We start from the raw sequence: 15,013 nt of genomic DNA, 5'->3' as shown, positions 1-15,013 counted from the left end.
TTCTAGTTCTGCCTGCTTCACATTACATCAGCTCAGCTGAGTCTTCCCAGATTTTTCTGAAACCATCCTGATTGTTATTCCAATACAATAAAATAGTATTCCATCAAATCAAATTCTAAGTATAATAGTATTCTATCACAGTCATATACCAAAACTTGTTTAGCCATTCCCAAATTGATGGTCATCCCCTCAATTTCCAATTCTTTGTCACCTCAAAAAGACATGCTATACACATTTTTCTACATATCAGTCTTTCTTTTATTCTCTCATCTTTTTGGGACACAAACTTAGTAGTGGCATTGCTGGATAAAAGGGTATGCACAGTTTTATAATACTTTTGGCATAATTCTAAATCATTCTCCAGAATGGTTAGTGCAGTCCACAACTCCACCAACAGTGCATTAGTGTGCCAAATTTTCTACATCCTCTCCTCCATTAGTCATTTTTTTTCCTGTTATATTAGCCAATCTGATAGATGTGAGGTGGTAGCTTAAGAATTCTTTTAATTTCCATTTCTCTAATTTATACATGTAGCACATTTTTCATATTATTAGTTTTAAAAATATTTATTTATTTTATTTTTAATTTATGGAATAAAACAAATATTTCCATAACAGTATAATAAAAAAAATGGTCACACATGAAACTGAAATCTATTATGTACAACTTGCTATTCCTTTTAAATATACAATAAACATATATAAATTTTTCTCCCTTCCCCCCTGCTTTAGAGATGGCTGCCATTAAATGCAAATGTGTGTGTGTGTGTGTGTGTGTAAAATCTTCTCTGGATGTAGCTAGTGTCTTTCTCCATGTATCCTTTATAGTTATTTTAGGTATTTATAATAGTCAAAATTACTGATTTGTTCAAAGTTGTTCTTAAAACAACATTGCTGTTACCATATAGAATGTTTTCTTAGTCGTACTCATTTTACTCTTCGTCATTTTGTACAAGTCTATCCATGTTTTTCTAAGATCACTGAGCTCTTCATTTCTTAAGGCATAGTAGTGTTCCATCACAATCACATACAGCAACTTGTTTAGCCATTCCCCAATTGAAGGGCATCCCTGCAAATTCTAGGTTTTTTTGCCATTACAAAGAGAGAGTGATTCATTTTTTAAAAATAGATTTGGCTCACTCCTCTGTATATTTGAGAAATGAGGCCTTTATCAGAGAAAATTGCTGTAAATTTTCCCCCCAGTTTACTGCTTTCCTTCAAATTTTGGCTGCATTGGTTTTGTTTGTGCAAAATCCTTTTAAATTAATATAATTAAAATTATCCATTTTGCCCCCGTGAGCTTCTGTATCTCTTGTTTGGTCACAATTTTTTTCCCTCATCCATAGATCTGACAGATATATTTTTTGATACTCCTCTAATTTTCTTATGATAGCATCCTTTATATCTAAATTATGTACCCATTTTGACTTTATCTTGATGTATGGTGTAAGATGTTGGTCTATGCCTAGTTTCTGTCAAACTGCTTTCCAGTTTTCTGCAATTTTTGTCATATACTGAGTTCTTGTCCCAAAAGCGTGGATATTTGCATTTATCATATACTAGGTTACTATACTCATTTACTACTGAATGTTGTATAATCTATTCTACTGATTTTAGCCAGTACCAGATTGTTTTCATGATTTCTGCTTTGTAATACTGTTTGAAATCTGGCACTTCTAGACCACCTCCCTTCACATTTTTTTTCATTGATTCCCTTGATATTATTGACCTTCTGTTCTTCCAGTTGAATTTTATTATTTTTTCTAGTTCTGTAAATGTTGTTGATACTTTACTTGGGATGGAATCAAATAATTAATTTAGATAGAATTATCATTTCTTACTATATTGGCTCTTCCTAACCATGAGCAATTACTACTTCTCTAGCTGTTTAGATCTGTCTTTATTTGTGTGGGGAAAAAAATGTTTTATAATTTTGTTCATATAGTTCCTGGGTTTGTCTCAGAAAATAGATTCCCAAGTATTTTATATTGTCTGTAGTTACTAAATGGCATTTATATTTCTATCTCTTCCTAATGGGATTTTTTGGTAATATATAGAAATACTAATGATTTAGATAGGTACTACTTGTCATTTTAAGGAAAGCTCTATTTCTTCACATTCTTTCTCATGTTTTTTATAGGAATGAGTGTTGTATTTTCTCAAAACTAGAGGTGGTGAACCTGTGGTTTCAAGGCCACATGTGGCCCCTTAGGTCCTAAAGTGTGGCCTTTTGACTGAATCCAAACTTCACAGAACAAATCCCCTTGCTAAAAGAATTTGTTCTTCAGTCAAAAGGCTGCCCCCAAGGACTAGAAGGCCACATATGGCCATGAAGCCAAAAGTTTCCCACCCCTGGAAACCCTTTTCTGCATTTATTGATACAATCATATGGTTTTTGTTATTTTTGTTACTTATGCGGTCAATTATATCTTTAGCTTTCCTAATATTGAACCAGTCCTACATTCTTGGTACAAATCCCTCCTGGGCATAGCATATGATCTCTGTTGCTGCCGAATCTAAGGCCTGCTACAGGTACTGTGAGGTATGCACTGTGCTCCTGGTCATCTTCACCTCTGTGTCACATACCTCTCCTTCTGACCTCCTAAATTGTCTTGGGCTGGAAAAATGACTTTTTGTTGGCTCTGCCACTCCAGAATTTGATTTAGGCATCATTTTAAAGTTGTTTGGAGAGCAATGTTGAGAGTTCGGCTGGGTTTCAGTTTGTACTCTGCCATTTAGCTCTGCCTCAAATTACAATCTTCAGTACTACAGCCATAAAATTTCACAGTAAGGAAATTCTATTGCAAAACCTTAGTACTGTGCAAGGGAATTTCAGCCTGTGGGAAAAGGGACAGGATTGGTTAAAAATAAGTGAAATGGCAGCTAGCTTAATGTAGTTTTATAGTCATAAAGAGAAGATAATTATTAAGACAATCCAAATCATGACTGCTTTGAAGATAGAGAAAAGTTATAGACAGAAATATTTAAGGAGAATATACCCTACAAGATAATTAATGGAAAATTGTTTAGCAATATAATTTTTTAAAGCAAAGCATCTGATGAGGTGCCTCATGCTATTCTTGTGGGAAAAAATGAAGGTAAGTTAATTTAATAGTACAAAAAGGTGTATTCAGAAATGATGTAATTGACTCATTATTAATTCAGTGTCAACTTAGAAGGAAGTCTCAAGTATAGTGCTTTAAAAATATGTATGGCCCTTCACTTTTAATATTTTAATGATTTAGTTGTTTAGAGGTATAGATAATGTAGTGATTAAACTTGTAAAATTAAGAGGAATAACTAATATACAGGGTGACAGAACTTCAGAAAAATATCAATCTAAACATTACATCAATGTTTAGAAATTAATGTTTAGATTAATGTAATATTTAGAATAAAGTGGTGAATAATATAAGCATAGAGTGAAATAAGCATGAAACTTTGTATTGTGTTGAGGAAATTAATTTCATGAACTGGGTAAGATTTAGCTGGAAAGCAATTTGTCTTGAAAAAGATCTAGGGATCTTAGTGTTTTATGATCAAAATGTGATTCAGCAGTATGTCATGGCAGCTAAGAAAATTAGTATAATTTTGGCTGCTTGAAGAGAGATATAGCATTGAGGAATAAGGAGGTGACAGCCCTTATGTATGTGCCTTGGTCATGCCACATCTGTACTACCATATTAGGAAGGACATTAGGAAGTTGGAGAGAATACAGGGGAAGACAACCAGGATGACAAAGGTCCTTGTGACCGTACCATGGAATGATCAGCCTAAAGATGTGGAGGAATGATCAGCCTAAAGATGTGGAGATGTTAAGCCTGGATAAAAAAAATGTGGTACATGATAACTGCCTAAGTCATATGGAAGAAGAATTAAATGAATTTTTCTTGATCTCAAGGGGCAGAACTAAGAGAAAATATGTGAAAGTGTTGAAAAAAATTAAAAAGCACATTTAGGCTAGGGAAAAAAAACTTACTAAGATATCCAAAAGTTCCAAGGGCTGCCTTTATACATAGTAAGAGTTCCCTCATCTACAGTTTTTTGTCAATGACCAGGGTCTTGCTTGCTTGGGATATTATAGAGGGGATTCTCTATCAGTTACAGTTAGGTTTTTATGTTACTAAAGACCCTTCAGACTCTAAAATTATGTAATTTTATGATAAAAATTTCTCCCTTCTGTAATTCATTAATTGTAGTGAATACATAGTTCCAGTAGGATAAGCCACTCTCTGTCATCCCCAGGAATGTATATAGCTTCTTTTTTTGAAGGGTGGAGGGAGGGTAATACAACACAAAGATTTATTGGAGTCCTTCTGTCCTTTTAGCTACTAAATTCCAAGTACAAGGCATTGGTACTGAATTTGGACTATGACAGTATCTCCAAAAGGCCATTAAGAGCAGCAAACTATTTAAATAAAGTGCTAGCTTGAACATAAGGGAAAAGTGATAATGCCATTGAAAACTTTGATAAATTATTATCATTACTAATTGTTATTTTTAACTGTTAAAGCTAATTACTATAATTACAGTGCTGATAAAATGAAGTAAATCAGCATGATTATTAAAAGCAGGAAATCTAACTTGTAAAAGTGTCTCTGACTAAAATGGCCCAAGGGCTCTGATGACAGTGGTAATTTCCTCAGCTCTGGGATTAAATTGCCTGGTTTGACTAATGTGATTTGATATAATTTTAATTTTCTTGAAATGTAGAGTTCAGGAATAATAAGGTCAGTTTAGTGGGTTTGAAATAAGACCCCTAGAGTCTCATATCCCTTTGTCTCTATTTTCAGAAAACAAGTTCCGTTGACTCATTAAAATTCAAATAAATTCAATAACCCCATTTATTAAGTGCTTTTTTTTAGAAGGGAGGGCAATGAAATGGGATTTTAAAACTATCTTCAATTAAGTTGCCTTGGGACACAAGTATAATAAATAAAGAAATACAATGAATTCCACGTTTGAAAACATATTACAAGTAGATAAGCAACATAAAAATAACTTATTTCATCTCATCTTGGCTCATTGCCTTATTGGTTATGAATTTTTTTTAGATTGAACTTTTTCCCTTGTTCTTTGAAAATTTGTGAAGCAGGTTATGGAGAGATTATTTCAAATAATAAGGCATCTAAAGACATTATACTTTCTCTAAAAAATATACTTAGAAACTCTTAGCAAAAATTCACTGCTGAACTTTGTTGAGGCTTATAATTTAGTTTTATGTGTACCTACCTTATCTCCCGTACTACTCAGTAAGCTCTCTGGGAACAAGTACAGTGCCTTAAACTCTTTTGCACTTAACAACTTTTATACGCACTCAATAAATATCTGTTGGAGAGAGAATGAATGAATGCATAGAAATAATTATTCTGTGCATTAATATTCGTAAATACTCTTTATTATGTACTTTACTTTTCATTAGTGATGTGTTTCTGAAAAGTTGCAAGCAAATTGGACATTTGGAAATTCAGTTAAATTTTAAATGCACTAGAGTAAGCTTGCCTTGTTATAATTGGATAATTATCCACTATTTTTATTCAGATTTTTTATTTACTCAGGTTTTTTTGTTTGCTTGTTTAAAGGGCCATATTTGTAGTTTTACTTCTCATGTTTTGTTAGGTGACCAGTTGACAATCTTAAATGTCTGCTTTTTGTAAAGGAATATTTGCTTGCAATGAAGTTATCTCCTCCTAAGGGTCCTTAGGGTCCTGATGGGATTGGCTCACTCCTATTACTAAACACATTCTGAACTTATACTTAGCCTATCAATAAATAACCTGAACCCAATATTCAGAGACCTTGGGGGATAAGGGTTTATAATAAATCTTAGGGTCACAAAATATTTCAGGCTTCATCTAAACATTTTTTAATAAGACTAGAACTGCCATTGTAGACATACCACTTTGTTTAAACATTAAGTTGTATTGATGTGTTCTATTTTTGTATTAAAAACAGAGTGTTTTGTAACAAAGTAAAATAATTAAGTAAAACTCATAATATAGTGACCCCATCTGGAAATACACACAATATTTCATATCTGTAGCACTCTCTCACCTGTCATTTTTTTTAATTACAGCAATCTATTTTTCTCCCGTTCATCCCCCAACCACATTGAAGGAAAAAGAAAGCAAAACAAAACAAATTATTTTTAACAAATATACACGACCAAACAAAATGAATTCCCTCAATGGTTGTACACTGTACTCACACAGACACACAATTATACACATACAAACATATACATGTGTGTATTTTTGTATACCTGCTTATAAAGATATAAATGTAGACATATCTATATCTATATCTATATATATATATATTTATGTGATATATGTATACATGTGCATGTATATACATTTATTTATTTTTATAAAATATTCTGCACCTTAAATCCATCAACTCTCTTTAAACGGATGGAGTATTTCATTTTTAGTACTTTGGATTCAGTCACTGTACTGATCACGGCTCATAGTTCTTGGAGCGTTCAAAGATATTTTTTTTTTTTGCAGTATTGTCATTATATAATCTGTTCTGTTTCTGCTCACTTTGCTCTGTATCAGTTCTATGTATTTTTAAAAATATCTATTTCCTCATTTCACAGAGCAAAGTACTACTCAATCATATTCGTATACTACAATTTATTTAGCCATTCCTCAATTGATTGACCTCTTACTTTCCAGGGTTTTTTGTTGTTGTTGTTGTTGTTGTTGTTATAAAGAGAACTACTGTAAATATTTTTGTACATATAGGAACTTTTAAACTTGCTTTGTTCCCTTTTCTGTGTAAGTCTAGCAGTAGCATAGGGCAAATGCTGTGTAGTAATTTTTTTTGCATTTAATTCTAAACTTTCTACGATGATTGTACCAATTTGTAGGTCCATCAGCAGTACATCGGTGTGCCTAGTTTCTCATGGCCCCTCCAACACTGGTCACTTTCTTAGTTTGTGAATCATGCCAAATTAATATCAAGTGGAATGGAATTGTTTTGATCACAATTGATTAGACAATGAGGTACACAACTTTCTGTAAGACAAAATGGTCTTCTTTGCCTCCTTTTAATGTGGTGTGTCATATGAAATTTAGGCTTAAGGTGTCATTGCCAGTAATTATTATGTGAGAGGACCTCTATATCCAATGTGTGATTTGTACTAAAATGATAAGGATTGGTAGATTTCTTTTGCTCTGAGGCTATACCTAATAGGTTCATCCATTATCCTAGCATTTTCTATTTTTTTATTTCTCACTTTCTCCTCCTGGTAGAAGGGGCTTAATTTGGCCAACTGACAAATGAATATATCATATTCAATAAATAATCATTTATTTAGTACCTGATATGTGCCATATAAGAGGTAAAGGGCAACCCCTGCCCTCAAGGAACTTATAATCACCCTCATCCTATGTAAATTATTTTAGGGTAAAAGCTTTCCTTTTTTTCTTTGTATCCCCAGTACTTATGGCACATTGTCTTGAATATACATTAGAATGTTAGCTTTTTGTAAGTAGGAGAACCCAGCACTGTGAGTCCAACATAGTAGTTACTTAATTCATATTTTTTGATTGATTGCTACATATAGTGGTGTTTGCTAAATGTAATAATTTAGGAGATAGCAGTAGGTAATTTTACATACATGGATGTATAAATGTACATATAAATGTGTTTATACATGTGTGTACATATACATGTAAATATTTATGTATATATGCATATATGTATATGTGTGTTTATCTATCTAGCTATCTATATCTAGCTAGCTAGCTATCGATCAATCTATCTATCTATTCATCTATCTATATATCAGCAGCTAGGTGGTGCAGTAAATACAGCACTGGGCTTGGAATCAAGAAGACTCATTTTCAAGAATTCAAAGCTGTCCTTAGACATTTACTAGCTGTGTGATCTTGAACAAGTCACTTAACCCTGTTTGCCTTAGTTTTCTCATCAGTAAAATGAGCTGGAGAAGAAATGGCAAACCACTCCAGTATCTTTAGCAAGAAAATTCCAAATGGGGTCATAAAAACGCAACACAGTTGAAACAACCCAATTCTTTCTCTCTGCCTCTCTCTACATATACACATACATACATATATTATCTGTGTGTATGTATGTATATCTGTACACATACCCACACACACATATACTTACATTATTGTGTAAGACCCTCACAAAAGCTAGGTTATGACATTTTTATCCCAGTTTGACAGATTAAGAATTTTATGCCTAAGAAGATTTAGTAACTTTCTTGAGATCATACTTATGTAAAAAGCCAGCACATGAAGTCCCCTAGTCCCTTTGTCTCTTTAACATATTTAATGTATATGTTCACAGATGAATAACGTATATACACATAAAACATAGTTCAAATTGATATGTATATGTATATGTATCACAAAAATTAAGCTGTATCAATTTGACATGTTTTATGTATGCATATATGTGTATGTATATCTTTCTGCCAAGTTGATATAAAACTGCCTTAACTTAACAGTTGTATAAACTTCCCACTAGACGCAAACTCCTTGTAAGCATAGCTTGTGATATATCTGTCTTTGTATCCATAGTTCCTTACTTGGTTTCTTGTGCATAGGAGATATTTAATATGTCTTTATTGAATTAAATTGAACTGAAATAAATTTAATTTATATGAAAGAACATTAAAATATTATGTAGAGTATTAATTCATCTTATTTGTGTAGCTTCTGAAATAGTAAACTAATTAAACTAATACATTAAAATAAATAATAAAAAATTAAACTAGTACACATGCTATTGGATTTGAAGTACTGAATATTATAATTCAGTGACAATTTTGAGGCAAGATAGTGTATTTTGGCCTTGTTCAGTTTGATTTGATAGATTATAATGCCCCTTCTAGAACTGAAATTGTCCACTCTATAATGGTTCCCTTAAAGACTTTTTAGTTTATGGTTCATTGACCCAATATAGAAGGATGTGAGTCTAACAGATAAATGCAACCACCATTGCCTGTGTCGATTCTTGCAGTTCTTTAAAAGAAATTGTGGTCCATCATTTGCCTATGTCCTGTTCTAAGAGATCTTTTAATCTTTCTGATTTTTAGAAAATTGAATATTTATTGAATGATCCTCTACTAACACATTTTCTACTATAAAATATTGAGAATATTAGAAAATGACTCGATTCCATTAAAATACATGTTAAGTAGTGGTTACAATGGGAGTACAAGCTTCCCAAAACCTTATCAAAATAAATGATCCTTGAAATCAACTTATAGAAGCTGTTTTTCCCCTGACTGGTAAGGTGAAATATACATTTTGGAGCAACTTATTCTTGAATATGTTATTTTTCTAAATTGAATATGTTAGTTTACCATCAAAGCAACTGCTGTCAGATTCCCTGTGCTGCTACATCGGGTGAAGATTGAAAAGGCAAGTCATTTTTAGAATAATTGGAAGGACAGCAAGCCATATTTTTATTACACACAATACATATTAGCTAGTCTCCTATGTATACTGCAGGCATACTTCTGAATAAAACAGATAACACCTTAATCATATTGAATGTCCGTTGTAAAAAAACCTACCAGAACTCCTTCCTTTGTTTACAAGGAGATCTAAAATCTATAATTCTCCACTTGATAGATAGAGTAGAGACAGTGGCTTTAATTGCTAGCATTCTGAAAAATTCAGAGGAGAAATCTTTCTCACTGAAAGCACAGTACGGTTAATAGGCTCTTGTGGGTAATTCTAATCGATTGCATTAACCCAGGCCCCACAAAATGTTTCTCTTAAATGTTCTTTTTCTTTTATTCACCTTGCGTTTGAATTCATAGTATCTTAGCCTTATATTATTTTCCTATTTTATATATAATTTTGAAGTATTGAAAAACGTAAACCTCAGGATATTTTTTTAAAAATGACATGCATCTAAAAGTAAATTAGAAACAAGATACAGATGTTGCCAATTATACTCAAAGATCATATTTGGCTATCATCTGCAAAGATTTTTACTTAGGACAGATAGGAATAGCAGTTAGAGACCTGAATATGGAATTAAAGGACATGTATATGTTCAAGTATTACCTCTACTACTAACTAAAAACCTTGAGTAAAGGTACTGCAATCATCTGGGCCTCAGTATTCTTCTCTGTAGAATTAAAGGCTCATTTATAAATTCTATTATAATCTGAATTTGACTTAAGTAAACTTTTGCTCTAATTAACTTTTTAAAATTGATTTTATTTTTTTCTTTTATTTTGAGTTTCAAACCATCTCCATCCTTCCTTACCCCACACTAAAGAAGGCTATCATTTGACACAGATACATACATATACACATACACATACATATAATTACATTATAATATATACATATATAATATTATTCTCTCTATATAATACATATATGCACAAAACCATACTATGCATACTTCTATTTATGAGTTCTTTCTCTGAAGGTAGATAGTATGTTCCTTTGTAGTTGATTTGAGTAGTTATAACACTCAGAATAACTTAGTCATCCATAGTTATACTTCAAACAATATTGCTGTCACTATATACAACATTCTCTTTTTGTTCTTCTCATTTCTCTCTTCATTATTTCATGCAATTCTTTCCATGTTTTTCTAAAGTCAACCTGCTCATCATTACTTATAGCATCATAGTATTCCATCACAATCATACACCATGACTTGTTCAGCCTTTCTCCAATTGGCGAGCATCGCCACAATTTCTGGTTTCTTTCTACCTCTAATTATGTACTTTTTTCTCTGAGTGCCTCAATGAATTATTTTCCTCTCGTTTTTTTGATTCCTAGGACATTTCCTTCCTTTCTCTACAAAAGACCAGTGTATTTTATCCCTTATTTAATTATATTATGATTTAAATATTCCTAAAATATAAACTCAAATCCTTAATAATAACTCAACCAAGAATTCTATTCAGCATGTTTAATGTTTATATTTAGTAAACATGTTAAGTTTAAGAAAGTTTTGCAATGTGTCATTTTAAACTAAAAGTGAAAATCTTTTTCTATTGAAAGTGATCCTCAAGTTGAAAATTTAGAAAATACTTTCTAGTTTATATGAGCTAAAACTAGAAATTACTGTGTTAAGGGCAAGTAGTAGAAAGGCAGTGTGAAATCAAATTTTGTGACAAATTCAGCTATAGATGATCTCAAGAAGAAATGTTCCTCAAGACATAAGAACTAGATGGGAATCATGACCCCATAAGGCAGAGAGCCTGAGACACTATGAGGCTGGAGGTGTAGTTGGAAAGGAAACAAAATGATGTCTGGTAACTTTCTGGGCTGCATAATTATTCCTGTTACCCAGATATTAAGCCCAGTTGTTTTTACCTGCTGAAGAAGTTTGGGTACTGTCATCATCATCGAAATTTTGGTACCATGGGACAGATCTCTGATCACCCCAACCTAATTAGGGCTCTGAGGGTATATTATGTATACATACACACACACACACACACACACACACACACACACACACACACGCACACACACACACACACAGTGTGTGTATAGATAGGTATATGATCTATATGTGTATGGGTATATACATATATGTTTGTGCATTTATATGTACACACTGTATGTGTGTGTGTGTGTGTGCGTGTGCGTGTGCGTGTGTGTGTATGTATGTATACACATACAGAGAAAGGGAGCACCTTTTCTAAATATCTCCCTTTAATTATTCAGAAAACCACCAGAACATTACCTGTGATCAGATCTCTTCAGGTTGGTCTTTAGCTACTCATAGAACCCTACCTCTGTTCTGTCCCAAATGCATTCATTCCAAAGTAACATCCTACAAAATATTAGCACTTGACAGCTTTAATTATAACTCTTATTGGGTAAAACTATCCCAACTTTATAAAGACTTCGGGATAAAATGTCATTGATAGCGCATCAAAGAATTATCTTTCCAATCAACACAACAAGGAACTTTGTATCTGTAAGGTTCAGGATCCATCCTACTTTTATCACATAAAGGAAATCAAAAACTTATTTCTTAACAATTTGAAAGAGATTAATTAAGATTTGAAATGCTGAAATCTGTTCAACCTACTTTATATTAATTATGGGTTGCTATGATGGTGAGTTAATAAGTAGCCTTTATTGAAAATACAATCCTTGAAACCCTAGCACACCTTCTTCACCAATAAACATCCAATGTTGAGTCTCTCCTCCCTAACTATTAAAGTAGTTCTCATTCATAGTTCTTTCACTCTTATATTCTTTTGGCACACTGTATATTATTTCATAATATTCTAAAATATTTCATGTCTAATTACTTTATCTACAAATATTGTCTCTCAAAAGCCCTAGAGATCTAATAACATACATTACTTATGTATCTCCAACTCAATCCCTCACCACCTCATCCCTTAACTTGCATAATATAAAATACACAGCCTAAGAACTCAAAATGTTTGAATTAGTTTTAGAATTAGTGTGTTTTATAAACTGCTTTGTTAGCTTATAATATGTGGGAGAGGAAGGAAGTGTGTGTGTGTGTGTGTGTGTGTGTGTGTGTGTGTGTGTGTGTGTGTGTGTGTGTGTACTGCAGGCAATGGAGTAGAAATATGTTGACTAATTAAAAAAAAAACTGGCCCATAGTTTCACTTTGTTTTCTCACCAAATATTTGTCAACTCTGTTGACAAGAAATGACATTATTTTTATTTCCTCTGTATTTCTGCTATACTTTGCTTTTAACTTCCCCTTCACTTTCCCTCTTTTCCTTTTTCCATTTTTTACTCTCCAGAGAAATTATAACTAATAGAGGAAAAGAGAGGAGCATGGAAAATTTTAAATTTGTATACTTATTGAATAATCAATAATCAATGGTGTTACAGTTATTATCATAAGCACATCAGTTCTTTAAGTCACTAGATTATGTTATCATTTATTAATATGAACCTAGCCTAAATAACAATGCATGTCCTAATTGCCTAATATAAGGTATTCCATATGGTATCTAGTAATTTATTTATAGATTTGTAATTCTTTTGAGTTGCTTGACAAACATGCCATTTTAAAATGGTAAACTAAATAATCTCATTGTTTCTTTCTTGTTAGAATTCTTTTTTGGACAGACTGGGATGCTAATTTTCCTCGTATTGAGTCTGCCTCCATGAGTGGTGCCGGAAGAAAGACTATCTATAAAGATATGAAATCTGGGGCTTGGCCTAATGGACTAACTGTAGACCATTTTGAAAAAAGGATAGTATGGACAGATGCCAGGTAAAAAACACCAATATTCAAATATGTAGGAATCTTTGTTGATGTTAGGGTTGTTATTTTCTGGGCATTCTAACTTTTTATGTTGCAATGACAGGACTATAAATAAATTCAGAAAACAGTGTTGGTATCATTCATCAGGAAATAGTATTGTGTCATTTTTTCCTATAGAAACTGGTACTTCATGAATGGATTTTGATAGTGGGCTTATCTTTCTGCAGGTCAGATGCTATTTATTCTGCCCTCTACGATGGAACAGGCATGATAGAGATCATACGAGGTCATGAATACCTTTCTCACCCCTTTGCTGTTTCTCTGTATGGAAGTGAGGTCTATTGGACTGACTGGAGAACAAATACATTATCTAAAGCCAACAAATGGACTGGACAGAATGTCAGTGTAATTCAAAAAACCAGCGCACAACCTTTTGACCTTCAAATATACCACCCCAGCCGTCAGCCACAAGGTAAGACATTTGTATTAATTGATCATTCAGAAAGGTTGAATTTTGTTTTATTTTGAACCTTGAGTTTATACTGTAAGAATCTAAATTCATTGCTCAAAATTGAGATATATCCATTTTTACTGTGTAAACATAATCCAAATTATTTTTAAGATTTGTTGTACTATATTTGGCCTAACATGCCCTCTTCTTTGTGCTACATTCCTCCATCTTATTATTTTTCTGGATAGAACTGGGGAAAGAATATAAGATAAAAGAACAATAAGAGTTCTGACTGGATTCATGTCACTTATGAGGCAAGGAAGAACAGTCTTTAAATGCCTTTCTTTGAAAACCAGTCACTTCAAGTTTAAAAAAAAAATGTATGAATAACAGTGATGGCATTTCTGCATGATGGGCTATCACCAGGGTGGAGAACCTGCAGCCTCAAGGCCTCATGTGGCCTTCTAGGTCATTGGGTGAGGTTCTTTGACTGAGTCCAAGTTTTACAGAACAAATCCTTTTATTAAGGGGATCTGTTCTGCGAAATTTGGATTCAGTCAAAGGGCTGTACTTGAGGACCTAGAAGGCCGCATATGTCCTTAAGGCCACAAGTTTTCCACCTCTGGTCTAGACAGTTCTAGCCAGAGTTGGTTCCTATTTTAAAACAATGATTACAGCCTCATGGCCAGTGAAATCCTGTCCTGCTCTCCTTCCATATGGTCTGTCTGTCATCTTATAGACACCTCCTAAATCTACAATCCTTATTTTTAGATTGAATAATGTGAAATATACCAAGAATATAAAAAGTAGATGCCCTCGTTCATTTTATCATACATAAATTTTTTTAACCCAATTTGGAAGAAGTAAAGATTAGTCACTGTGAAGTAAAATGCTTGTATTTTATACTCCTTGCGCTTGTCTACTTTGTCCATAAAATCTTGACTTGATCCTCAATAAATAAAAGTTTAAAAAAAAGTTTAAAAAGGCAAGTATAGGGACTAGGCCTGTTATATTAGTGGTATTGGGAGCTTCCAGTGAGGAATTTCCTCTGCTAAGAGAGGTTGATACCTCTCTACAACTACTAGTCTTCTAGAATTTCTAGAATAGGGCACTGTGAATTGCCCAGGGTTACACAGTGGGTGTGTTTTCAGAGGTAAGACTTGAATCCAAGTCTTGCCGGTTCTAAGGCTAAGTCTCTATATATTATTCTATGCTACCTCTCATTAGATAGAAAGAAACAGAAGTGGAATTATGGTAACAAATGTTCCTTTCACTTTCATATTTGTGGAAAGGACATGTAATTAATTTTTAACTTGCTTTTACTATAGATTTACTTGGC

General features: G+C 32.9%; 1 protein-coding gene across 1 annotated transcript in view; it reads left to right on the top strand.

Moving 5' to 3' along the window:
- Positions 1-15,013, top strand: part of LRP1B (LDL receptor related protein 1B) — a 2,172,360-nt gene that overhangs the window by 1,388,220 nt on the left and 769,127 nt on the right. Inside the window, 2 exon segments of the mRNA XM_020984719.1 lie at positions 13,068-13,232; positions 13,451-13,695. Of these exon segments, the coding sequence (XP_020840378.1) occupies positions 13,068-13,232; positions 13,451-13,695 (410 nt within the window).

Source organism: Phascolarctos cinereus, unplaced genomic scaffold (assembly GCF_003287225.1).
Source record: "Phascolarctos cinereus isolate Bilbo 61053 unplaced genomic scaffold, phaCin_HiC Scaffold_726;HRSCAF=1367, whole genome shotgun sequence".
In the NCBI taxonomy this organism is placed as follows: domain Eukaryota; kingdom Metazoa; phylum Chordata; class Mammalia; order Diprotodontia; family Phascolarctidae; genus Phascolarctos; species Phascolarctos cinereus.
Note: the sequence above shows the minus strand (reverse complement) of the source record. Positions and strands in the feature narration are given on the sequence as shown.